Raw genomic sequence first — 25,634 nt, 5'->3', positions numbered from 1 at the left:
ATTTGTGGTTAAAATAAAGTTTTTCTTTTCTTGCCGCATACTCAGCAAAATAAAAGTTTTCTTCACTAAAGTACTTTTAAGGGAATAGCGTAAGAGAATTGCAAGACATTTTTAGTACTTAGCTTAAAGTATATAATTTCATTGAATTTGTAATATACTTAGCGGAATATACATTTGAATCGTCGTCGCCTTCATATAATCATTTTTGAAATATCCGCAGAATTTTATTTAACGTTATTTTATCACTTCACAGCATTTAATACATGTCTAGTGTCTGAATGCTTGCTACTCGTTCTGTATTTTTATATTTTGCCTGTTCCGCCTAAAAGTATGTTCATAAATACGTCTTCTTCAAACTACTTGTCCAATATCAGTGCAATATTTGAAGTATAGATGGCGTTAGGGGACATATTGGTAATCGAGTAGTTTTATACGGGTACCCGCGATTGAAATATAGGTGGTCCTATCTATATCACTTTTAAACTATTGATTTTTCTTAAAAATATACTGTGATGCTATATCCCTCCATATCACTGCTCTCTCAATGTCTATACAAATTACCATGCCGTTCTTCAGACCCATATTTAAATAATTTAGAATTTAATTTAATTGCATTGATATGTTTTGTTTACACTAACATTTAAATTTTCACAACACGCCATGTTTGAATTCGCCTCCATTCACTTTCATATTTTTTTCCATGCAAAGCTTGCCAACTTTAATTGAACAAAAGAAAACATTTAATTCATTTTCTATTTTGACGTCAAAAGCAAATGAAAAATATGGCAATTAATATTTCCATCAAGGGGTGGAGTAGGTTACGCCTGCAAAAAATAGTATGAAATGACTTTGAATGCTATAGAAATCCAAACAACATTTTGTCAAGATGTTAACTTTATGGCATTGAAACGAATTTTTGGGAAAACGGTTTACAACAATAACAACAATGTGATTGCTGATGCAGAAAATAGATGTCACAATATCAGGAGATTTTTGGGTAACAACGAGGGTCATATGAAAAATGTTATCTGTATAAATAAAGCAGGTGGGAGTAGAGTGACTGACGAGGCAAAATAGCAGAAGTTAGGTTCCAGAAAAGTTGCTGAAGGGGGTAACTATTCACGCTAAGGTGCCAAATAATATGGGGTTTTGAAAATTGCAAAAAATACTTTTTAAATATTGGTGGCGTTAGAGTTGAATAACAAGGATATTTTTATGCGCCATCTAGTATACCCGAAATCCAATCTGATTATCAAGGATATACTCGAACGCCATCTGTACTTAAAATTGTTGTGGATTATTTTAAGAATATTTTCTAGAAGCGTGGACTATTTTAAGAACATTTTCTAGAAGCGTGGATTATTTTAAGAATATTTTCTAGAAGCGTTGATTATTTTAAAAATATTTCTACAAGAGTGGATTATTTTAAAAATATTTCTACAAGAGTGGATTATTTTATGAATAATTTTTAGAAGCGTGAGTTATTTAAAATATATTTTCTACAAGCGCGGATTATTTTAAAAATATTTTTTAGAAGCGTGAATTATTTAAAATATATTTTCTACAAGCGCGGATTATTTTAAAATTATTTTCTATAAGCTTGGATTATTTTAAAAACATTTTCTACAAGCGTGGATTATTTTAAAAATATTTTCTACAAGCGTGGATTATTTTAAAAATATTTTCTACAAGCGTGGATTATTTTAAAAATATTTTCTACAAGTGTGGATTACTTTAAAAATATTTTCTACAAGCGTGGATTATTTGAAAATTTTTTCTACAAGCGTGGATTATTTTAAGAATGTCGTCTACAAGCGTGGATTATTTTAACAATATTTTCTACAAGCGTGGATTAGTTTAACAATATTTTCTACAAGCGTGGATTATTTTAACAATATTTTCTACAAGCGTGGATTATTTTAACAATATTTTCTACAAGCGTGGATTATTTTAACAATATTTTCTACAAGCGTGGATTATTTTAACAATATTTTCTACAAGCGTGGATTATTTTAACAATATTTTCTACAAGCGTGGATTATTTTAACAATATTTTCTACAAGCGTGGATTATTTTAACAATATTTTCTACAAGCGTGGATTATTTTAACAATATTTTCTACAAGCATGGATTATTTTAACAATATTTTCTACAAGCGTGGATTATTTTAACAATATTTTCTACAAGCGTGGATTAGTTTAACAATATTTTCTACAAGCGTGGATTATTTTAACAATATTTTCTACAAGCGTGGATTATTTTAACAATATTTTCTACAAGCGTGGATTATTTTAACAATATTTTCTACAAGCGTGGATTATTTTAACAATATTTTCTACAAGCGTGGATTATTTTAACAATATTTTCTACAAGCATGGATTATTTTAACAATATTTTCTACAAGCGTGGATTATTTTAACAATATTTTCTACAAGCGTGGATTAGTTTAACAATATTTTCTACAAGCGTGGATTATTTTAACAATATTTTCTACAAGCGTGGATTATTTTAACAATATTTTCTACAAGCGTGGATTATTTTAACAATATTTTCTACAAGCGTGGATTATTTTAACAATATTTTCTACAAGCGTGGATTATTTTAACAATATTTTCTACAAGCGTGGATTATTTTAACAATATTTTCTACAAGCGTGGATTATTTTAAGAATGTCGTCTACAAGCGTGGATTATTTTAACAATATTTTCTACAAGTGTGGATTAGTTTAACAATATTTTCTACAAGCGTGGATTATTTTAACAATATTTTCTACAAGCGTGGATTATTTTAACAATATTTTCTACAAGCGTGGATTATTTTAACAATATTTTCTACAAGCGTGGATTATTTTAACAATATTTTCTACAAGCGTGGATTATTTTAACAATATTTTCTACAAGCGTGGATTATTTTAACAATATTTTCTACAAGCGTGGATTATTTTAACAATATTTTCTACAAGCGTGGATTATTTTAACAATATTTTCTACAAGCGTGGATTATTTTAACAATATTTTCTACAAGCGTGGATTATTTTAAGAATGTCGTCTACAAGCGTGGATTATTTTAACAATATTTTCTACAAGCGTGGATTAGTTTAACAATATTTTCTACAAGCGTGGATTATTTTAACAATATTTTCTACAAGTGTGGATTAGTTTAACAATATTTTCTACAAGCGTGGATTATTTTAACAATATTTTCTACAAGCGTGGATTATTTTAACAATATTTTCTACAAGCGTGGATTATTTTAACAATATTTTCTACAAGCGTGGATTATTTTAACAATATTTTCTACAAGCGTGGATTATTTTAACAATATTTTCTACAAGCGTGGATTATTTTAACAATATTTTCTACAAGCGTGGATTATTTTAACAATATTTTCTACAAGCGTGGATTATTTTAACAATATTTTCTACAAGCGTGGATTATTTTAACAATATTTTCTACAAGCGTGGATTATTTTAAGAATGTCGTCTACAAGCGTGGATTATTTTAACAATATTTTCTACAAGCGTGGATTAGTTTAACAATATTTTCTACAAGCGTGGATTATTTTAACAATATTTTCTACAAGCGTGGATTATTTTAACAATATTTTCTACAAGCGTGGATTATTTTAACAATATTTTCTACAAGCGTGGATTATTTTAACAATATTTTCTACAAGCGTGGATTATTTTAACAATATTTTCTACAAGCGTGGATTAGTTTAACAATATTTTCTACAAGCGTGGATTATTTTAACAATATTTTCTACAAGCGTGGTTTATTTTAACAATATTTTCTACAAGCGTGGATTATTTTAACAATATTTTCTACAAGCGTGGATTATTTTAACAATATTTTCTACAAGCGTGGATTAGTTTAACAATATTTTCTACAAGCGTGGATTATTTTAACAATATTTTCTACAAGCGTGGATTATTTTAACAATATTTTCTACAAGCGTGGATTATTTTAACAATATTTTCTACAAGCGTGGATTATTTTAACAATATTTTCTACAAGCGTGGATTATTTTAACAATATTTTCTACAAGCGTGGATTATTTTAACAATATTTTCTACAAGCGTGGATTATTTTAACAATATTTTCTACAAGCGTGGATTATTTTAACAATATTTTCTACAAACGTGGATTATTTTAAGAATGTCGTCTACAAGCGTGGATTATTTTAACAATATTTTCTACAAGCGTGGATTAGTTTAACAATATTTTCTACAAGCGTGGATTATTTTAACAATATTTTCTACAAGCGTGGATTATTTTAACAATATTTTCTACAAGCGTGGATTATTTTAACAATATTTTCTACAAGCGTGGATTATTTTAACAATATTTTCTACAAGCGTGGATTATTTTAACAATATTTTCTACAAGCGTGGATTATTTTAACAATATTTTCTACAAGCGTGGATTATTTTAACAATATTTTCTACAAGCGTGGATTATTTTAACAATATTTTCTACAAGCGTGGAGTATTTTAACAATATTTTCTACAAGCGTGGATTATTTTAACAATATTTTCTACAAGCGTGGATTATTTTAACAATATTTTCTACAAGCGTGGATTATTTTAACAATATTTTCTACAAGCGTGGATTATTTTAACAATATTTTCTACAAGCGTGGATTATTTTAACAATATTTTCTACAAGCGTGGATTATTGTAACAATATTTTCTACAAGCGTGGATTATTTTAACAATATTTTCTACAAGCGTGGATTATTGTAACAATATTTTCTACAAGCGTGGATTATTTTAACAATATTTTCTACAAGCGTGGATTATTGTAACAATATTTTCTACAAGCGTGGATTATTTTAACAATATTTTCTACAAGCGTGGATTATTTTGAGAATGTCGTCTACAAGCGTGGATTATTTTAACAATATTTTCTACAAGCGTGGATTATTTTAACAATATTTTCTACAAGCGTGGATTATTTTAACAATATTTTCTACAAGCGTGCATTATTTCAACAATATTTTCTACAAGCGTGGATTATTTTAACAATATTTTCTACAAGCGTGGATTCTTTTAACAATATTTTCTACAAGCGTGGATTATTTTAACAATATTTTCTACAAGCGTGGATTATTTTAACAATATTTTCTACAAGCGTGGATTATTTTAACAATATTTTCTACAAGCGTGGATTATTTTAACAATATTTTCTACAAACGTGGATTATTTTAACAATATTTTCTACAAGCGTGGTTTATTTTAACAATATTTTCTACAAGCGTGGATTATTTTAACAATATTTTCTACAAGCGTGGATTATTTTAACAATATTTTCTACAAGCGTGGATTATTTTAACAATATTTTCTACAAGCGTGGATTATTTTAACAATATTTTCTACAAGCGTGGATTATTTTAACAATATTTTCTACAAGCGTGGATTATTTTAACAATATTTTCTACAAGCGTGGATTATTTTAACAATATTTTCTACAAGCGTGGATTATTTTAACAATATTTTCTACAAGCGTGGATTATTTTAACAATATTTTCTACAAGCGTGGATTATTTTAACAATATTTTCTACAAGCGTGGATTATTTTAACAATATTTTCTACAAGCGTGGATTATTTTAACAATATTTTCTACAAGCGTGGATTATTTTAACAATATTTTCTACAAGCGTGGATTATTTTAACAATATTTTCTACAAGCGTGGATTATTTTAACAATATTTTCTACAAGCGTGGATTATTTTAACAATATTTTCTACAAGCGTGGATTATTTTAACAATATTTTCTACAAGCGTGGATTATTTTAACAATATTTTCTACAAGCGTGGATTATTTTAACAATATTTTCTACAAGCGTGGATTATTTTAACAATATTTTCTACAAGCGTGGATTATTTTAACAATATTTTCTACAAGCGTGGATTATTTTAACAATATTTTCTACAAGCGTGGATTATTTTAACAATATTTTCTACAAGCGTGGATTATTTTGAGAATGTCGTCTACAAGCGTGGTTTATTTTAACAATATTTTCTACAAGCGTGGATTATTTTAACAATATTTTCTACAAGCGTGGATTATTTTAACAATATTTTCTACAAGCGTGGTTTATTTTAACAATATTTTCTACAAGCGTGGATTATTTTAACAATATTTTCTACAAGCGTGGATTATTTTAACAATATTTTCTACAAACGTGGATTATTTTAACAATATTTTCTACAAGCGTGGTTTATTTTAACAATATTTTCTACAAGCGTGGATTATTTTAACAATATTTTCTACAAGCGTGGTTTATTTTAACAATATTTTCTACAAACGTGGATTATTTTAACAATATTTTCTACAAGCGTGGATTATTTTAACAATATTTTCTACAAACGTGGATTATTTTAACAATATTTTCTACAAGCGTGGTTTATTTTAACAATATTTTCTACAAGCGTGGATTATTTTAACAATATTTTCTACAAGCGTGGATTATTTTAACAATATTTTCTACAAGCGTGGATTATTTTAACAATATTTTCTACAAGCGTGGATTATTTTAACAATATTTTCTACAAGCGTGGATTATTTTAACAATATTTTCTACAAGCGTGGATTATTTTAACAATATTTTCTACAAGCGTGGATTATTTTAACAATATTTTCTACAAGCGTGGATTATTTTAACAATATTTTCTACAAGCGTGGATTATTTTAACAATATTTTCTACAAGCGTGGATTATTTTAACAATATTTTCTACAAGCGTGGATTATTTTAACAATATTTTCTACAAGCGTGGATTATTTTAACAATATTTTCTACAAGCGTGGATTATTTTAACAATATTTTCTACAAGCGTGGATTATTTTAACAATATTTTCTACAAGCGTGGATTATTTTAACAATATTTTCTACAAGCGTGGATTATTTTAACAATATTTTCTACAAGCGTGGATTATTTTAACAATATTTTCTACAAGCGTGGATTATTTTAACAATATTTTCTACAAGCGTGGATTATTTTAACAATATTTTCTACAAGCGTGGATTATTTTAACAATATTTTCTACAAGCGTGGATTATTTTAACAATATTTTCTACAAGCGTGGATTATTTTAACAATATTTTCTACAAGCGTGGATTATTTTAACAATATTTTCTACAAGCGTGGATTATTTTAACAATATTTTCTACAAGCGTGGATTATTTTAACAATATTTTCTACAAGCGTGGATTATTTTGAGAATGTCGTCTACAAGCGTGGTTTATTTTAACAATATTTTCTACAAGCGTGGATTATTTTAACAATATTTTCTACAAGCGTGGATTATTTTAACAATATTTTCTACAAGCGTGGTTTATTTTAACAATATTTTCTACAAGCGTGGATTATTTTAACAATATTTTCTACAAGCGTGGATTATTTTAACAATATTTTCTACAAGCGTGGATTATTTTAACAATATTTTCTACAAGCGTGGATTATTTTAACAATATTTTCTACAAGCGTGGATTATTTTAACAATATTTTCTACAAGCGTGGATTATTTTAACAATATTTTCTACAAGCGTGGATTATTTTAACAATATTTTCTACAAGCGTGGATTATTTTAACAATATTTTCTACAAGCGTGGATTATTTTAACAATATTTTCTACAAGCGTGGATTATTTTAACAATATTTTCTACAAGCGTGGATTATTTTAACAATATTTTCTACAAGCGTGGATTATTTTAACAATATTTTCTACAAGCGTGGATTATTTTAACAATATTTTCTACAAGCGTGGATTATTTTAACAATATTTTCTACAAGCGTGGATTATTTTAACAATATTTTCTACAAGCGTGGATTATTTTAACAATATTTTCTACAAGCGTGGATTATTTTAACAATATTTTCTACAAGCGTGGATTATTTTAACAATATTTTCTACAAGCGTGGATTATTTTAACAATATTTTCTACAAGCGTGGATTATTTTAACAATATTTTCTACAAGCGTGGATTATTTTAACAATATTTTCTACAAGCGTGGATTATTTTAACAGTATTTTCTACAAGCGTGGATTATTTTAACAATATTTTCTACAAGCGTGGATTATTTTAACAATATTTTCTACAAGCGTGGATTATTTTAACAATATTTTCTACAAGCGTGGATTATTTTAACAATATTTTCTACAAGCGTGGATTATTTTAACAATATTTTCTACAAGCGTGGATTATTTTAACAATATTTTCTACAAGCGTGGATTATTTTAACAATATTTTCTACAAGCGTGGATTATTTTAACAATATTTTCTACAAGCGTGGATTATTTTAACAATATTTTCTACAAGCGTGGATTATTTTAACAATATTTTCTACAAGCGTGGATTATTTTAACAATATTTTCTACAAGCGTGGATTATTTTAACAATATTTTCTACAAGCGTGGATTATTTTAACAATATTTTCTACAAGCGTGGATTATTTTAACAATATTTTCTACAAGCGTGGATTATTTTAACAATATTTTCTACAAGCGTGGATTATTTTAACAATATTTTCTACAAGCGTGGATTATTTTAACAGTATTTTCTACAAGCGTGGATTATTTTAACAATATTTTCTACAAGCGTGGATTATTTTAACAATATTTTCTACAAGCGTGGATTATTTTAACAATATTTTCTACAAGCGTGGATTATTTTAACAATATTTTCTACAAGCGTGGATTATTTTAACAATATTTTCTACAAGCGTGGATTATTTTAACAATATTTTCTACAAGCGTGGATTATTTTAACAATATTTTCTACAAGCGTGGATTATTTTAACAATATTTTCTACAAGCGTGGATTATTTTAACAATATTTTCTACAAGCGTGGATTATTTTAACAATATTTTCTACAAGCGTGGATTATTTTAACAATATTTTCTACAAGCGTGGATTATTTTAACAATATTTTCTACAAGCGTGGATTATTTTAACAATATTTTCTACAAGCGTGGATTATTTTAACAATATTTTCTACAAGCGTGGATTATTTTAACAATATTTTCTACAAGCGTGGATTATTTTAACAATATTTTCTACAAGCGTGGATTATTTTAACAATATTTTCTACAAGCGTGGATTATTTTAACAGTATTTTCTACAAGCGTGGATTATTTTAACAATATTTTCTACAAGCGTGGATTATTTTAACAATATTTTCTACAAGCGTGGATTATTTTAACAATATTTTCTACAAGCGTGGATTATTTTAACAATATTTTCTACAAGCGTGGATTATTTTAACAATATTTTCTACAAGCGTGGATTATTTTAACAATATTTTCTACAAGCGTGGATTATTTTAACAATATTTTCTACAAGCGTGGATTATTTTAACAATATTTTCTACAAGCGTGGATTATTTTAACAATATTTTCTACAAGCGTGGATTATTTTAACAATATTTTCTACAAGCGTGGATTATTTTAACAATATTTTCTACAAGCGTGGATTATTTTAACAATATTTTCTACAAGCGTGGATTATTTTAACAATATTTTCTACAAGCGTGGATTATTTTAACAATATTTTCTACAAGCGTGGATTATTTTAACAGTATTTTCTACAAGCGTGGATTATTTTAACAATATTTTCTACAAGCGTGGATTATTTTAACAATATTTTCTACAAGCGTGGATTATTTTAACAATATTTTCTACAAGCGTGAATTATTTGAAGAATATTTTTCATAAGCGTAAATAATTTTATGAATATGTTTTATAAGCGTAAATTATTTGAAGAATATTTTTCATAAGCGTAAATAATTTTATGAATATGTTTTATAAGCGTAAATTATTTTATGAATATTTTCCATAAGCGTAGATTATATTAAGAATATTTTCTGAAAATCTCTATAACTTTCAATGGCATATCCGTAGATATTCCTCCATTTAATAACCACTCAATGAAATTGTGTTACAAATTATTTTCCAGTAATCCGCATTTTACACCATAAAGTTATCTATAGCTTTACATGGAAAGGTGGCAAAAATGCGATTCAATTTATAAAAAAAAACCACAACACTATGATTGTATCTACGGGGGGATAAGCCAACATTTTACCCAAACCCACATAGTGTCTATTTCGGTTTTTCTATGACTGTTGTTGCTACTTTTGTTGCTAACAAAACACCATCAACATTTTTCCACTCGCTTGCCACTGCTTCTGCTGTAAATCAAAGAACAAATGTTGTTCTTCGCTTTTGTTGTTGTTTCTATTCTTGGCAATGCAGTGCGGAGAAATGTTAACAGAGTCATGGTTGACTGCAACTAAAACAAAAGTTCAAAGGTTTAACAAGGTGTAGTGGGTGTAAAATGTGGCTTGTTCGCTCTCACGGCATTAGGGACAATAGGGACACAATGTTGAGGTTTAGGATTTAGGTTTGCTTTGTGATTTCGAAAACATTTGTACTTAAATTTAAAAAGAAGGATTTAAGGACAATTTTCCGTATTTTTTAAAGAAAAACATAATGTAGAAAATCATGAATTTTTTAAGGAATGTTTGGGAGCACCCAATTATGCCACAAAACGTGGATTTTTAAAAGAATTTTTGGAAGCAACCACAGCGTTGATTTTTTAAAGTCACTCAAAAAGTTCAAAACGTGGATTTTTTAAAGTCACCAAAAAAGTTCACAACGTGGAATTTTTTGGGCCACCCAAGAAGTTATTTTGGGATTCAAACAAGAGACCTCTTCTATAGACAGAAGACAATTTGATGCCTTTTATACACAGAAGGCCTCTTGAGGTCTCCTATAGACCTTCTTTATTGACAGAAGACCTCTTGAAATCTTATATAAATAGAAAACCTGCTATAGACAGAAGACTTATGGTCTTCTGTGGTGCGGTTCATCGAGAGAATCACCCAAAATGGCCGATTGGATTTGGATGGATTTTTCAAACATTGTTTACAAGCTATTGCAACATTTTTATATTCTTCTTCCTTCCACAGTTTCATCTTACATTTCCTTTTTGATCTTTCTTTCAGACGCGGCTTAACACCACCACATCGTGTCAAATCGATTTCAATGGCAACTTTTACACAAGAAGAAATTGATTTCCTTAAGGCCCACGGCAATGATGTCTGTGCCAAAACATGGTTGGGATTATGGGATCCTAAACGTGCTGTGCATCAGGATCAACGTGAACTAATGATTGATAAATATGAACGTAAACGTTATTACTTAGAGCCAGCTAGTCCTCTCAAGTCCTTAACAAATGCCACAAATCTTAAGACTTCATCGGCAGCAGGAGCAACGACAGCAACATCAACACCATCATCCGCAGTGTCCACATCGAACAATAATCGCAACAGCAGCAACAGTAATAATAATAGCACACAAAATAACAACAACAACAACCACCACACCCACATACAACTAACTCCGCCCACTTCACAACGTACTACAGCGAATGGCTTACACAAATCCTCCTCATCAGCCATAAGTCGTCCTCATCACAGTGGCAATAGCGGCAGCAACAACAACAACAACCACACATCGCTACAGAATGGCTTCAATACAGATGCCTTTGGCCTACACAATGGCTTAAATCTATCTGTGGGTTCAGCATCGACTGGCGCCCTCTCGGATACCAGTAGTTGTGCCAGTGCAAATGGTTTCGGTGCTGAGGCAGATTTTGTAGCCGATTTTGGTTCGGCTGATATCTTTAATGCCACAGTGGCCAGTAGCCCAGCTTCATCTGTGGGTTCCGCATCGACAACAAATAATGGTTATGCCAAAATACAACCATTGAAGGCATCCGGCAACGGCGGGGCAACAACAGCGATAAGTGCTCAACAGCAGTTTATGAATGGTTTTTCCACCACCACCAGCAATGGTAATACAGAGAATTTTGCCGACTTCGATCATGCTCCAATTTATAATGCAGCAGGTGAGTTCTAGTTCTAGTTTTGTGTAATTGTTGTTGTATATTTAGTTTTAATTTTTTTTATAAACTAATGACCATTCAATTGCTCCCAAACTAGCACCACAACTATTTTTCTCTCCATTTGTTTATTTGTTGTTGTTGTGTACGCGTGCCTATATTCTCTAAATGTTGATTATGTTTTTTTTTCTTTCTTTTCTGTAAGTCTAGTTTTGTGTTTCTTTTCCGCTTCATATCGACAACCATTCCATTGAAAACTTGTCGAAAATACGTTTTTTGTTTGTTTTGTAAAAAAATGTTCTCATTTTTTGTTGTAAATTAAATTGTTTCTATCGAATGTTAAAGCGTGGCTTAGAAGGAGGGGAGCTTGGTAGCAATATATCCCCACTTAGTTTTTTGTAGTTTCTCTCTTAATTTTTAGCCAAACTTCTTCAAATGCCCTCTAAAACCTTATTCACCTTGGTTCCGAATATCGGTCCGCGCTATACATATTTTAATATATAATATTTTAAGTATAGAGCTTTATAATTTGGTATGGAAGTGTATAGTACTCCTAGCGTGTTTAGTATTGAAAATCGGATATATCGATCCACGTTTTGATATAGCCCCCATAGAATGGTTACTCCCGATTTTCGCTATTTTGAAGCTTGTGGCCTCAATATCTCACCAAAATGGCTGAAATTTTGTATTTAGTCTTCGTTGAGGATTTAAAACATTCCGCCTGTAATTTGTCGGTGTAGGTTCACGCTTTCATATGACCCCCATAGAACGGTACCTCCCGATTTTAAGAATGTTGAAGGTTTTGGCCTCAATATCTCACCGAAACGGCTGACATTTTGTATTTAGTCTTCGTTGAGGGTATACAAATTTCCACCTGTTATTTGTCAGTATAGGTCCACGCCTTCATTTAGCCCCCATAAAAAGGTACCTCCCGATTTTCGGTATCTAAAAGGTTGTGGCCTCAATATCTCTCTAAAAAGGCTGAAATTTGGTATTTAGTTTTTGTTGGGAGTATTAAAATTTCCACTAAAAATTGGCGGTATAGGTCCACGTCTTCATATAGCCCCATAGAACGGTACCTTCATATTTTCAGTATTTTGAAGGTTGTAACCTCAATATCTCACCGAAACGGCTAAAATTTTGTATTAAGTCTTCGTTGCGGGTACAAAACTTTCCACCTGTATTTTGTCGCCTTCATATATCCCCCATAGATTGGTACCTCCCGATATTCAATATTTTGAAGGTTTGGTGGTGGATTTATTTTAAAGAATTTTCGGGAATAGCCCAAAAGGCCACAAGGCGTGGATTTTTTAAAGAATTTTTGGGAGCACCCTAAAAGGTCACAAGATGTGGATTTTTTAAAGAATTTTTGGGAGCACCCTAAAAGGTCACAAGACGTGGATTTTTAAATAATTTTTGGTGCTCCCGAAAATTCTTTAAAAATCCACGCTTTGTGGCCTCTTTGGGAGCTCCCAAAAATTCTTTAAAAATCCACGCTTTGTGGCCTCTTTGGGAGCTCCCAAAAATTCTTTAAAAATCCACGCTTTGTGGCCTCTTTGGGAGCTCCCAAAAATTCTTTAAAAATCCACGCTTTGTGGCCTCTTTGGGAGCTCCCAAAAATTCTTTAAAAATCCACGCTTTGTGGCCTCTTTGGGTGCTCCCAAAAATTCTTTAAAAATCCACGCTTTGTGGCCTCTTTGGGTGCTCCCAAAAATTCTTTAAAAATCCACGCTTTGTGGCCTCTTTGGGTGCTCCCAAAAATTCTTTAAAAATCCACGCTTTGTGGCCTCTTTGGGTGCTCCCAAAAATTCTTTAAAAATCCACGCTTTGTGGCCTCTTTGGGTGCTCCCAAAAATTCTTTAAAAATCCACGCTTTGTGGCCTCTTTGGGTGCTCCCAAAAATTCTTTAAAAATCCACGCTTTGTGGCCTCTTTGGGTGCTCCCAAAAATTCTTTAAAAATCCACGCTTTGTGGCCTCTTTGGGTGCTCCCAAAAATTCTTTAAAAATCCACGCTTTGTGGCCTCTTTGGGTGCTCCCAAAAATTCTTTAAAAATCCACGCTTTGTGGCCTCTTTGGGTGCTCCCAAAAATTCTTTAAAAATCCACGCTTTGTGGCCTCTTTGGGTGCTCCCAAAAATTCTTTAAAAATCCACGCTTTGTGGCCTCTTTGGGTGCTCCCAAAAATTCTTTAAAAATCCACGCTTTGTGGCCTCTTTGGGTGCTCCCAAAAATTCTTTAAAAATCCACGCTTTGTGGCCTCTTTGGGTGCTCCCAAAAATTCTTTAAAAATCCACGCTTTGTGGCCTCTTAGGGTGCTCCCAAAAATTCTTTAAAAATCCACGCTTTGTGGCCTCTTTGGGTGCTCCCAAAAATTCTTTAAAAATCCACGCTTTGTGGCCTCTTTGGGTGCTCCCAAAAATTCTTTAAAAATCCACGCTTTGTGGCCTCTTTGGGTGCTCCCAAAAATTCTTTAAAAATCCACGCTTTGTGGCCTCTTTGGGTGCTCCCAAAAATTCTTTAAAAATCCACGCTTTGTGGCCTCTTTGGGTGCTCCCAAAAATTCTTTAAAAATCCACGCTTTGTGGCCTCTTTGGGTGCTCCCAAAAATTCTTTAAAAATCCACGCTTTGTGGCCTCTTTGGGTGCTCCCAAAAATTCTTTAAAAATCCACGCTTTGTGGCCTCTTTGGGTGCTCCCAAAAATTCTTTAAAAATCCACGCTTTGTGGCCTCTTTGGGTGCTCCCAAAAATTCTTTAAAAATCCACGCTTTGTGGCCTCTTTGGGTGCTCCCAAAAATTCTTTAAAAATCCACGCTTTGTGGCCTCTTTGGGTGCTCCCAAAAATTCTTTAAAAATCCACGCTTTGTGGCCTCTTTGGGTGCTCCCAAAAATTCTTTAAAAATCCACGCTTTGTGGCCTCTTTGGGTGCTCCCAAAAATTCTTTAAAAATCCACGCTTTGTGGCCTCTTTGGGTGCTCCCAAAAATTCTTTAAAAATCCACGCTTTGTGGCCTCTTTGGGTGCTCCCAAAAATTCTTTAAAAATCCACGCTTTGTGGCCTCTTTGGGTGCTCCCAAAAATTCTTTAAAAATCTACGCTTTGTGGCCTCTTTGGGTGCTCCCAAAAATTCTTTAAAAATCCACGCTTTGTGGCCTCTTTGGGTGCTCCCAAAAATTCTTTAAAAATCCACGCTTTGTGGCCTCTTTGGGTGCTCCCAAAAATTCTTTAAAAATCCACGCTTTGTGGCCTCTTTGGGTGCTCCCAAAAATTCTTTAAAAATCCACGCTTTGTGGCCTCTTTGGGTGCTCCCAAAAATTCTTTAAAAATCCACGCTTTGTGGCCTCTTTGGGTGCTCCCAAAAATTCTTTAAAAATCCACGCTTTGTGGCCTCTTTGGGTGCTCCCAAAAATTCTTTAAAAATCCACGCTTTGTGGCCTCTTTGGGTGCTCCCAAAAATTCTTTAAAAATCCACGCTTTGTGGCCTCTTTGGGTGCTCCCAAAAATTCTTTAAAAATCCACGCTTTGTGGCCTCTTTGGGTGCTCCCAAAAATTCTTTAAAAATCCACGCTTTGTGGCCTCTTTGGGTGCTCCCAAAAATTCTTTAAAAATCCACGCTTTGTGGCCTCTTTGGGTGCTCCCAAAAATTCTTTAAAAATCCACGCTTTGTGGCCTCTTTGGGTGCTCCCAAAAATTCTTTAAAAATCCACGCTTTGTGGCCTCTTTGGGTGCTCCCAAAAATTCTTTAAAAATCCACGCTTTGTGGCCTCTTTGGGTGCTCCCAAAAATTCTTTAAAAATCCACGCTTTGTGGCCTCTTTGGGTGCTCCCAAAAATTCTTTAAAAATCCACGCTTTGTGGCCTCTTTGGGTGCTCCCAAAAATTCTTTAAAAATCCACGCTTTGTGGCCTCTTTGGGTGCTCCCAAAAATTCTTTAAAAATCCACGCTTTGTGGCCTCTTTGGGTGCTCCCAAAAATTCTTTAAAAATCCACGCTTTGTGGCCTCTTTGGGTGCTCCCAAAAATTCTTTAAAAATCCACGCTTTGTGGCCTCTTTGGGTGCTCCCAAAAATTCTTTAAAAATCCACGCTTTGTGGCCTCTTTGGGTGCTCCCAAAAATTCTTTAAAAATCCACGCTTTGTGGCCTCTTTGGGTGCTCCCAAAAATTCTTTAAAAATCCACGCTTTGTGGCCTCTTTGGGTGCTCCCAAAAATTCTTTAAAAATCCACGCTTTGTGGCCTCTTTGGGTGCTCCCAAAAATTCTTTAAAAATCCACGCTTTGTGGCCTCTTTGGGTGCTCCCAAAAATTCTTTAAAAATCCACGCTTTGTGGCCTCTTTGGGTGCTCCCAAAAATTCTTTAAAAATCCACGCTTTGTGGCCTCTTTGGGTGCTCCCAAAAATTCTTTAAAAATCCACGCTTTGTGGCCTCTTTGGGTGCTCCCAAAAATTCTTTAAAAATCCACGCTTTGTGGCCTCTTTGGGTGCTCCCAAAAATTCTTTAAAAATCCACGCTTTGTGGCCTCTTTGGGTGCTCCCAAAAATTCTTTAAAAATCCACGCTTTGTGGCCTCTTTGGGTGCTCCCAAAAATTCTTTAAAAATCCACGCTTTGTGGCCTCTTTGGGTGCTCCCAAAAATTCTTTAAAAATCCACGCTTTGTGGCCTCTTTGGGTGCTCCCAAAAATTCTTTAAAAATCCACGCTTTGTGGCCTCTTTGGGTGCTCCCAAAAATTCTTTAAAAATCCACGCTTTGTGGCCTCTTTGGGTGCTCCCAAAAATTCTTTAAAAATCCACGCTTTGTGGCCTCTTTGGGTGCTCCCAAAAATTCTTTAAAAATCCACGCTTTGTGGCCTCTTTGGGTGCTCCCAAAAATTCTTTAAAAATCCACGCTTTGTGGCCTCTTTGGGTGCTCCCAAAAATTCTTTAAAAATCCACGCTTTGTGGCCTCTTTGGGTGCTCCCAAAAATTCTTTAAAAATCCACGCTTTGTGGCCTCTTTGGGTGCTCCCAAAAATTCTTTAAAAATCCACGCTTTGTGGCCTCTTTGGGTGCTCCCAAAAATTCTTTAAAAATCCACGCTTTGTGGCCTCTTTGGGTGCTCCCAAAAATTCTTTAAAAATCCACGCTTTGTGGCCTCTTTGGGTGCTCCCAAAAATTCTTTAAAAATCCACGCTTTGTGGCCTCTTTGGGTGCTCCCAAAAATTCTTTAAAAATCCACGCTTTGTGGCCTCTTTGGGTGCTCCCAAAAATTCTTTAAAAATCCACGCTTTGTGGCCTCTTTGGGTGCTCCCAAAAATTCTTTAAAAATCCACGCTTTGTGGCCTCTTTGGGTGCTCCCAAAAATTCTTTAAAAATCCACGCTTTGTGGCCTCTTTGGGTGCTCCCAAAAATTCTTTAAAAATCCACGCTTTGTGGCCTCTTTGGGTGCTCCCAAAAATTCTTTAAAAATCCACGCTTTGTGGCCTCTTTGGGTGCTCCCAAAAATTCTTTAAAAATCCACGCTTTGTGGCCTCTTTGGGTGCTCCCAAAAATTCTTTAAAAATCCACGCTTTGTGGCCTCTTTGGGTGCTCCCAAAAATTCTTTAAAAATCCACGCTTTGTGGCCTCTTTGGGTGCTCCCAAAAATTCTTTAAAAATCCACGCTTTGTGGCCTCTTTGGGTGCTCCCAAAAATTCTTTAAAAATCCACGCTTTGTGGCCTCTTTGGGTGCTCCCAAAAATTCTTTAAAAATCCACGCTTTGTGGCCTCTTTGGGTGCTCCCAAAAATTCTTTAAAAATCCACGCTTTGTGGCCTCTTTGGGTGCTCCCAAAAATTCTTTAAAAATCCACGCTTTGTGGCCTCTTTGGGTGCTCCCAAAAATTCTTTAAAAATCCACGCTTTGTGGCCTCTTTGGGTGCTCCCAAAAATTCTTTAAAAATCCACGATTTGTGGCCTCTTTGGGTGCTCCCAAAAATTCTTTAAAAATCCACGCTTTGTGGATTCTTTGGGTGCTCCCAAAAATTCTTTAAAAATCCACGCTTTGTGGCCTCTTTGGGTGCTCCCAACAATTCTTTAAAAATCCACGCTTTGTGGCCTCTTTGGGTGCTCCCAAAAATTCTTTAAAAATCCACGCTTTGTGGCCTCTTTGGGTGCTCCCAAAAAATCTTTAAAAATCCACGCTTTGTGGCCTCTTTGGGTGCTCCCAAAAATTCTTTAAAAATCCACGCTTTGTGGCCTCTTTGGGTGCTCCCAAAAATTCTTTAAAAATCCACGCTTTGTGGCCTCTTTGGGTGCTCCCAAAAAATCTTTAAAAATCCACGCTTTGTGGCCTCTTTGGGTGCTCCCAAAAATTCTTTAAAAATCCACGCTTTGTGGCCTCTTTGGGTGCTCCCAAAAATTCTTTAAAAATCCACGCTTTGTGGCCTCTTTGGGTGCTCCCAAAAATTCTTTAAAAATCCACGCTTTGTGGCCTCTTTGGGTGCTCCCAAAAATTCTTTAAAAATCCACGCTTTGTGGCCTCTTTGGGTGCTCCCAAAAATTCTTTAAAAATCCACGCTTTGTGGCCTCTTTGGGTGCTCCCAAAAATTCTTTAAAAATCCACGCTTTGTGGCCTCTTTGGGTGCTCCCAAAAATTCTTTAAAAATCCACGCTTTGTGGCCTCTTTGGTTGCTCCCAAAAATTCTTTAAAAATCCACGCTTTGTGGTCTCTTTGGGTGCTCCCAAAAATTCTTTAAAAATCCACGCTTTGTGGCCTCTTTGGGTGCTCCCAAAAATTCTTTAAAAATCCACGCTTTGTAGCCTCTTTGGGTGCTCCCAAAAATTCTTTAAAAATCCACGCTTTGTGGCCTCTTTGGGTGCTCCCAAAAATTCTTTAAAAATCCACGCTTTGTGGCCTCTTTGGGTGCTCCCAAAAATTCTTTAAAAATCCACGCTTTGTGGCCTCTTTGGGTGCTCCCAAAAATTCTTTAAAAATCCACGCTTTGTTGCCCTTTTGGGTGCTCCAAAAAATTCTTTAAAAGATCCACGCTTTGTTGCCTTTTTAGGTGCTCCCAAAAATTCTTTAAAAATTCACGCTTTTGGCCTTTTTGCATGCTCCCAAAAATTCTTTAAAAATCCACGCTTTGTGGCCCTTTTGGGTGCTCCCAAAAATTCTTTAAAAAATCCACGCTTTGTGGTCTTTTTGGGTGCTCCCAAAAATTCTTTAAAACATCCACGCTGTGTGGCCTTTTTGGGTCTTCTATAGCTAGAACACCTCTTGCGGTCTTCTATAGCCAGAAGACCTCTTGAGGTCTTCTACTGACAGAAAACCTCTTGAGGTCTTCTACTGACAGAAAACCTTTTGAGGTCTTCTATAGACAGAAAACCTCTTGAGGTCTTCTATAGACAGAAGACCTCTTGAGGTCTTCTATAGACAGAAGACCTCTTGAGGTCTTCTATAGACAGAAGACCTCTTGAGGTCTTCTATAGACAGAAGACCTCTTGAGGTCTTCTATAGACAGAAGACCTCTTGAGGTCTTCTATAGACAGAAGACCTCTTGAGGTCTTCTATAGACAGAAGACCTCTTGAGGTCTTCTATAGACAGAAGACCTCTTGAGGTCTTCTATAGAGAGAAAACCTCTTAAGAACACATCTTATGGGCTGCTATAGACAGAAGACATCTTGAGGTCTTCTATAGACAGAAGACCTCTTGAGGTCTTCCATAGACAGAAGACGTCTTGAGGTCTTCTATAGACAGAAGACGTCTTGAGGTCTTCTATAGACAGAAGACGTCTTGAGGTCTTCTATTGACAGAAGACCTCTTGAGGTCTTCTATAAACGGAAGACCTCTTGAGATCATCTATAGAGGTCTTATTTAGACAGAAGTCCTACTGAGGCCTTCTACAGACAGAAGACCTCTTTCGGTCTGCTATGGACAGAAGACCTCTTGAGGTCTTCTATAGACAGAAGACCTCTTGATTTTTGGGGGAGCCCAAAAAAGCCACAAAACGTGGATTTTTAAAGAATTTTATAGACAGAAGACTCCTTGAGTTAGTCTATAGACAGAATACCTCTTGAGGTCTTCTATAGACAGAAGACGTCTTGAGGTCATCTATAGACAGAAGTCCTCTTGAGATCTTCTATAGACAGAAGACCTCTTGAGGTCTTCTATAGACAGAAGACCTACTGAGGTCTTCTATAGACAGAAGACCTACTGAGGTCTTCTATAGGAAGAAGACATACTGAGGTCTTTTATAGACCGAAGACCTACTGAGGTCTTCTATAGACAGAAGACCTACTGAGGTCTTCTATAGACAGAAGACCTACTGAGGTCTTCTATAGACCTAAGACCTCTTGAGGTCTTCTGTAGACAGAAGGCCTCTTGAGGTCTTCTGTATACAGAAGGCCTCTTAAGAACACATCTTATGGGCTGCTATAGACAGAAGACCTCTTAAGGTCCTTTATAGACAGAAGACCTCTTGAGGTCTTTTATAGACAGAATACCTCTTGAGGTCTTTTATACACAGGCAGAAGACGTCTTGAGGTCTTCAGTTTATATTCTTGCTGGTGGGTATAAAACTTACCGCTTGAAATCTGTTAGGATCGGTCCACGTCCTCATATAGCCCCCATAGAACGGTAGTCCAGATTTTTGGTATTTTGAAGGTCGTGGCCTCAATATTCCACCGAAATGGCTGAAATTTGGTATTTAGTCTTCGGTTTTTGATGGCAGGTTCTCAGGTTGAAAGGTAAACGATGCCACACGATTTAAAGTTTTTTAAAACATTTTTATGCTAAAGTGGCCGTAGCGTGCTATTTAGGATCTTGAATCGATGTCTCATTGGGGTATTAAACGTTGATAAAACAAAAAGATATTCTTCAGTTAGCATTATCCACTTCTGCTAGAAATAAATCTTGACATGGCTAGTTCTTGCTAAGAATTTTTAAATATTTAACCACCCTCCCCCTCCTTCGTTTCATCATACTACGCCCCAGTGGCAAATTTATACACTTTTTATGTACATAATCGCTTTTTAAGTGTTAGCGTTTTTTTTTTTCAAAATTTAACCTAATTTCTTAAAGATTCTGTAGTATTTAAAATCCTCCGTAAATCTTTGCGCTTTAAAACTCGTTCTCAGCTGCTGGTTTGGCTGATTTTTTTATTTTTGCATTCCTTCCTTTTTATGCCATATTTATGTGTCTTAAAGCCAAAGCCATCCCAAACAAATTATAACAGGATTTATGACTTAATAATCCGATTTTATTCTTTTCGTATCTCCAATTATTACGTTTCTCCTTTCCATTTGTCTGTGATTTATAGAGAATATCCATAACTTATTCGTTTTTTGTTCTTGCCTCTTTATCTTCTTGTTTTTATTCTTCAGATTAATCGCCTTTCACAAAACATTTGACCATTAAAAATGGACCAGTTTTGTCTAGTCCGGATGCTGTGTCGTGCCACCACCACCTTTGTCTGATGGTTCTTAGTTTTATGTTGGGAAATCTCTTAAAGTAGTAAAGTCAGCTATTGTACACATGAAAAGTTGATATAATCGATTAGATGTCCTGACTGACAATTTTTCTTCCTTCCATGATAAAGGAATTTAGAGACATAAATGTATGATTTAATAAATACATTAGGAAGGATGACTAAACGGTTGCTTTTTTTATAATTAGTTATTGTTGTTGTAACAGTATATGATATGTTTGTCAGTTCGTTTTTTGCTTAATCTGCTTCAGGTTCTATCTGCAGTTCAAGGAATGTGACTGCTTCGATGGGTTGTAGCCAAAAAGCTACTGGAGTTAGTTGAGTAGGTTTGGCAGGGCAGTTGAAAAGGTACAGTGTACCGCATGCGGTTGTACCATCCAGAGCGTAGTTGAGCCAAACCAACTCTGGTTTGTCGTGGCAGCTGACGCTTCTCAGCTGCGATAGATGGGGGATGTTCTCCGAGAACCGAATTCACACGATACTTGTTAGTGAATGTCATTTAAACCTGTTTGATAGGCTTGTTGATCGAGACCTCTACTCGTATTTCTAGATCATGAAGATCCCTCCCGACATGCCTTCCTATTCACCATATGGTGATTAAGATGGCTATCACGGTAACAACCGAGCAAGTACTGTAATGAGAGCATGCCATTGTAATGCTATACAGGAAGAATCTTTATCTCCTCATGTAGATGGTCCATGTAAGACTTGATGCAGGCAACCTGTTGCAGTTCTCAGGGCGGCATTCTAACATGTTTAATATTTTTCCATCGCGTTGCACTTAGGATCACACTGGCGCCGTACAGCTTGCTACATACCGACCCATCACGTTATATGTGGTCAACAAAGTTTCTTTATCTGAGGCTAGATGACCTTAGTTCTACACCTCAGCTTGTAGCAAACAGCTGTGACCCCTAGAATCGTGGGTAGGTCGGAATTCTGTTACCATTGTATCAATGGTTATGTCTGGGGTACTGTGACATTCTCCGCTAATTTTGGTTGGGGCGTCCTCATTGACCGTACCAAACCAAGAGCTATCAATCTGCTCAGTAGGTACTATACCCCTCAGATCGTTTCCGGGGACCGAATACCACAACTCATGATGAGCATTAAAGTCCCTCAAGAACAGGCCTTTCAAAATCGGGCTATTTATCGGCGGGATGTATATATTAAGCAATTCTACATAGACAGTTCTTCACCTGTCTCTAAGATCAATACATTCCTTGTACGAGTCATTAGAGCCAAGCTGAAGCGAGGTAGGTCTGTCTGTACTGGACAGACTGCTACATAGCTCCTATCGGAGTAGTCCTGGAGGTGGCAAATACAAGAGCAGCCTCGGAAGTGAACCCATTTACTACATATAAAGGATGCGGATCTGACAAATGGAACAGATCCATGGTCCGGGGGTTTTTTCCTATTCCAAAAGAGGTCGGAGTAGCCTACCTACCTCCCTCACAAAATTTCAACAAATTTTTAATTGTAATTTAAGGTCTGTCCGAGTTGCCTTTGGAAAGATACAGGTCACAATTTTTACGATAGAGCTTTATAATTATGTATAGAAGTTTATATTACTCCTAGGATATTTGGTATTTAAAATGGGCTATGTCCGTCCACGCCTTTATATAAACTGCTGAAATTTGGTATTTACTCTTTATTTGGGGTATGTTAGGTTAGGTTTAGGATGCGTAGCTGCCGTGCTGGCAGCAACTCCACTCGGAGACCTTGAGGTACATTGTGATCATCCAGACTATTGATTTATGTGTATTGTAGAGATGATGATGTTGTTGTGATGTGTGAATTGGTCTATTTGTTTGTAGATGAAGAATGTGGCTATGTGTATTGTTAAATAGGCGTTCCGGTTATGGATTCGGCGATGGTATGGAAGAGATGTAGGATGTGATGTCGGTTATGGTTGAGGTGATTGTAGATGCGGCTATATGGTGATGTGTGCATGCAGATGGTGTGTGATAAAAGTATGATGTGATGCTTGTTGTAGATGAGACTATATGGTGTTGTGTGACTGCAGATGATGCTGATGTGTAACTGGTGGCAATATGGTGATGTGTGCATACAGATGATGATGGTGTGTGAGAGACGTATGATGATGATAGATAAGACTGTATGTATACTGTGTGACTACAGATGATGATGAAGTGTGCTATGTGGGAGGAGATGGTGGATTAAGTTGGAAAGGTGGGAAGGGAGGAAAGTGGAAAATGATAAGACAAGAGAGAAGAATAAGTAACTGTAGAGGAGAAATCTGATTGTTTTAAGAAGAAAAATTTATTAAGAAGCCTGTACTGACCCGCCCTAGAGCCACTTAAGGCTCTTGCAGTAAACTACCAGGACAATAGAGGAGAAGTAAGAGAGAGAGAGATTCAATCACATGTACACCAAATAGTCTATGTCTTTTGACCATCTGTCTAGGACATCTACATAGAAGGTGCTCGATTGTCTCCGTTTCCTCCTCATCCTCACATAACCTACAGTACTCAACGTTATTGTCATCCCACTTGCATGTCATAAATCTTATTCCGCAGTGGCCAGTTATGACCCCTGCAGCGATTCTGATTTCTGACTTACACAGTAAGAGGAGGGACGCAGTTCTACGCCCTGAGATTGCCGGCCAGATTGACTTAGATACCTTACAACCAGGTACGTTCTGCCAAACTTTAACGGTTTTCTCTGCGTAGAGCTTACTGAGCTTGTCGAGAAAAAGGCGGAGACGTGGCTTGACACAATTCTCCACCCTGAGGTCCGAGGATTGGGAGCCTCGTCTTGCTAATTCATCAACTATCTCGTTTCCCTAAACATTGCTATGTCCTGGAAAACTTAACAACTATGTTACGTGTTTTTAAGATAGACCTACAACTTTGAACAGTCCTAGATTTAATAGTGTATGACCTTAACGCTTTTAGAGCAGCCTGACTGGGATAAGAGTCAGCGTCCTTGCATCCCGGAAAGTGGGTCTCTGCCAGCAGGTCAAGAGTCTCTAGAGCGGAGTTCGTCCACGTACCATCACTTCGCTTGATGCTCCCAATAGGTTTAGGATCCTTTGAGATCACCTTGCGAAATCTAGCCGCTGCATTCACTCCCTCTATCGCCTCACTAAAGTTTATCCAGGAGCTCCCCTTGGCTTTCCGGACCTCGCTTTTGTATTTATTGAAGCTATTTCTACACTGGTCCCATTCTGTACTAAGTTTGGTCCTATTCGCTTTGTTATATGCCCTCCTGCTAGCCTTCCTAAGGATAGCCAGATCTTTATTCCACAAACTGGCTGTGTTCTCCTACCTGGATAAGATAATGGGCAAGACTGTTCATAGCAATCCCGCAGAATCTTTGTTAGGTCCTCAACCCGCCTGCCAACTTCCCTCTCTGTGTGAAGTTCTGGAATTTCACACAGTCTTGAAGAGGCCAAAGAGTTGAATTCCTCCCAATTGGTTCACCTGCGATTCCTATGTGGTGGTTGCCTTTTACTTCCACACAAGACTAGAAAGTGTATCGTCCTATGGTCCGAAAAGGAAAGCATTCCTCCGATACCCTCCAGTCTGTTATGGAAGCATCCTCCATATTTTTAAGAGTGAGGTCTATTACCTCCTCCCTTACCCTATTTTGGAAGTTGGCCGCGTTTCCCCTATTACATACTCGTAGATCATTAATTAAAATGAGGTCGAATATGGATTCACCTCTCGTATTGGTGTCGCTGCTGCCCCAGTGGAAGTGGTGGGCATTTGCATCACAGCCCATTATTATGTTACAACTGCCGAAAAGTCATCCACCAGCTTACACACCAATCTACTCAGGTACCTCATACGGCATGTAGACCGAGGCTAGCACCATGGCTCTTTCAGACCCTACTTCCAGCCTCACTACTGTCGTATCGCCATCACTGTAATTATAGAGTTGAATTAAACTTTTCTTCGCTATAATACAAGTCCTTACCTTCTCCCCATTCGAGGTAAAGAACAGGGAGTAACGACCATCGTTTAGTCCAGAAACCCTGTTTTTAAATAAATAGGGTTCCTGAACCAAGGCGATGTCTATTTCAGATTTGGTAAGGGAGAGAAGGAGTTCTGCATCTGCCGCTTTGCAAGGATGCAGGTTGATCTGCACCGCACAAAGGCCCTGCTGCCCGAACTCCTTACTGACACTGCGAGAAGCGGAACCGAAGCCAGCCCAACCCAAAGTTCACCTCTCGCTTACAATTCTTAATAAACTCGGCGCTCGAACTATCCATGGTGAACTTCATCATCTGGATAGGATTTCGGTGATGGAAATCGCAGCCAGCC

At 35.6% G+C, this 25,634-nt stretch overlaps 1 protein-coding gene across 3 annotated transcripts in view; it reads left to right on the top strand.

The window, feature by feature from the left end:
* The window catches only part of drongo (Arf GTPase activating protein drongo), a 323,025-nt gene that overhangs the window by 282,485 nt on the left and 14,906 nt on the right, over window positions 1-25,634 (top strand). For all 3 annotated transcript variants that reach the window (XM_073970373.1, XM_073970370.1, XM_073970372.1), the window contains exon 2: window positions 11,012-11,916. In XM_073970373.1, the coding sequence (XP_073826474.1) occupies window positions 11,012-11,916 (905 nt within the window). The remainder of the gene's footprint in view (window positions 1-11,011; window positions 11,917-25,634) is intronic.

This window comes from Musca autumnalis, unplaced genomic scaffold, assembly GCF_047663935.1.
Source record: "Musca autumnalis isolate F117 unplaced genomic scaffold, ASM4766393v1 scaffold_2, whole genome shotgun sequence".
NCBI lineage: Eukaryota > Metazoa > Arthropoda > Insecta > Diptera > Muscidae > Musca > Musca autumnalis.
This window is presented reverse-complemented; position numbering and strand designations above follow the sequence as displayed.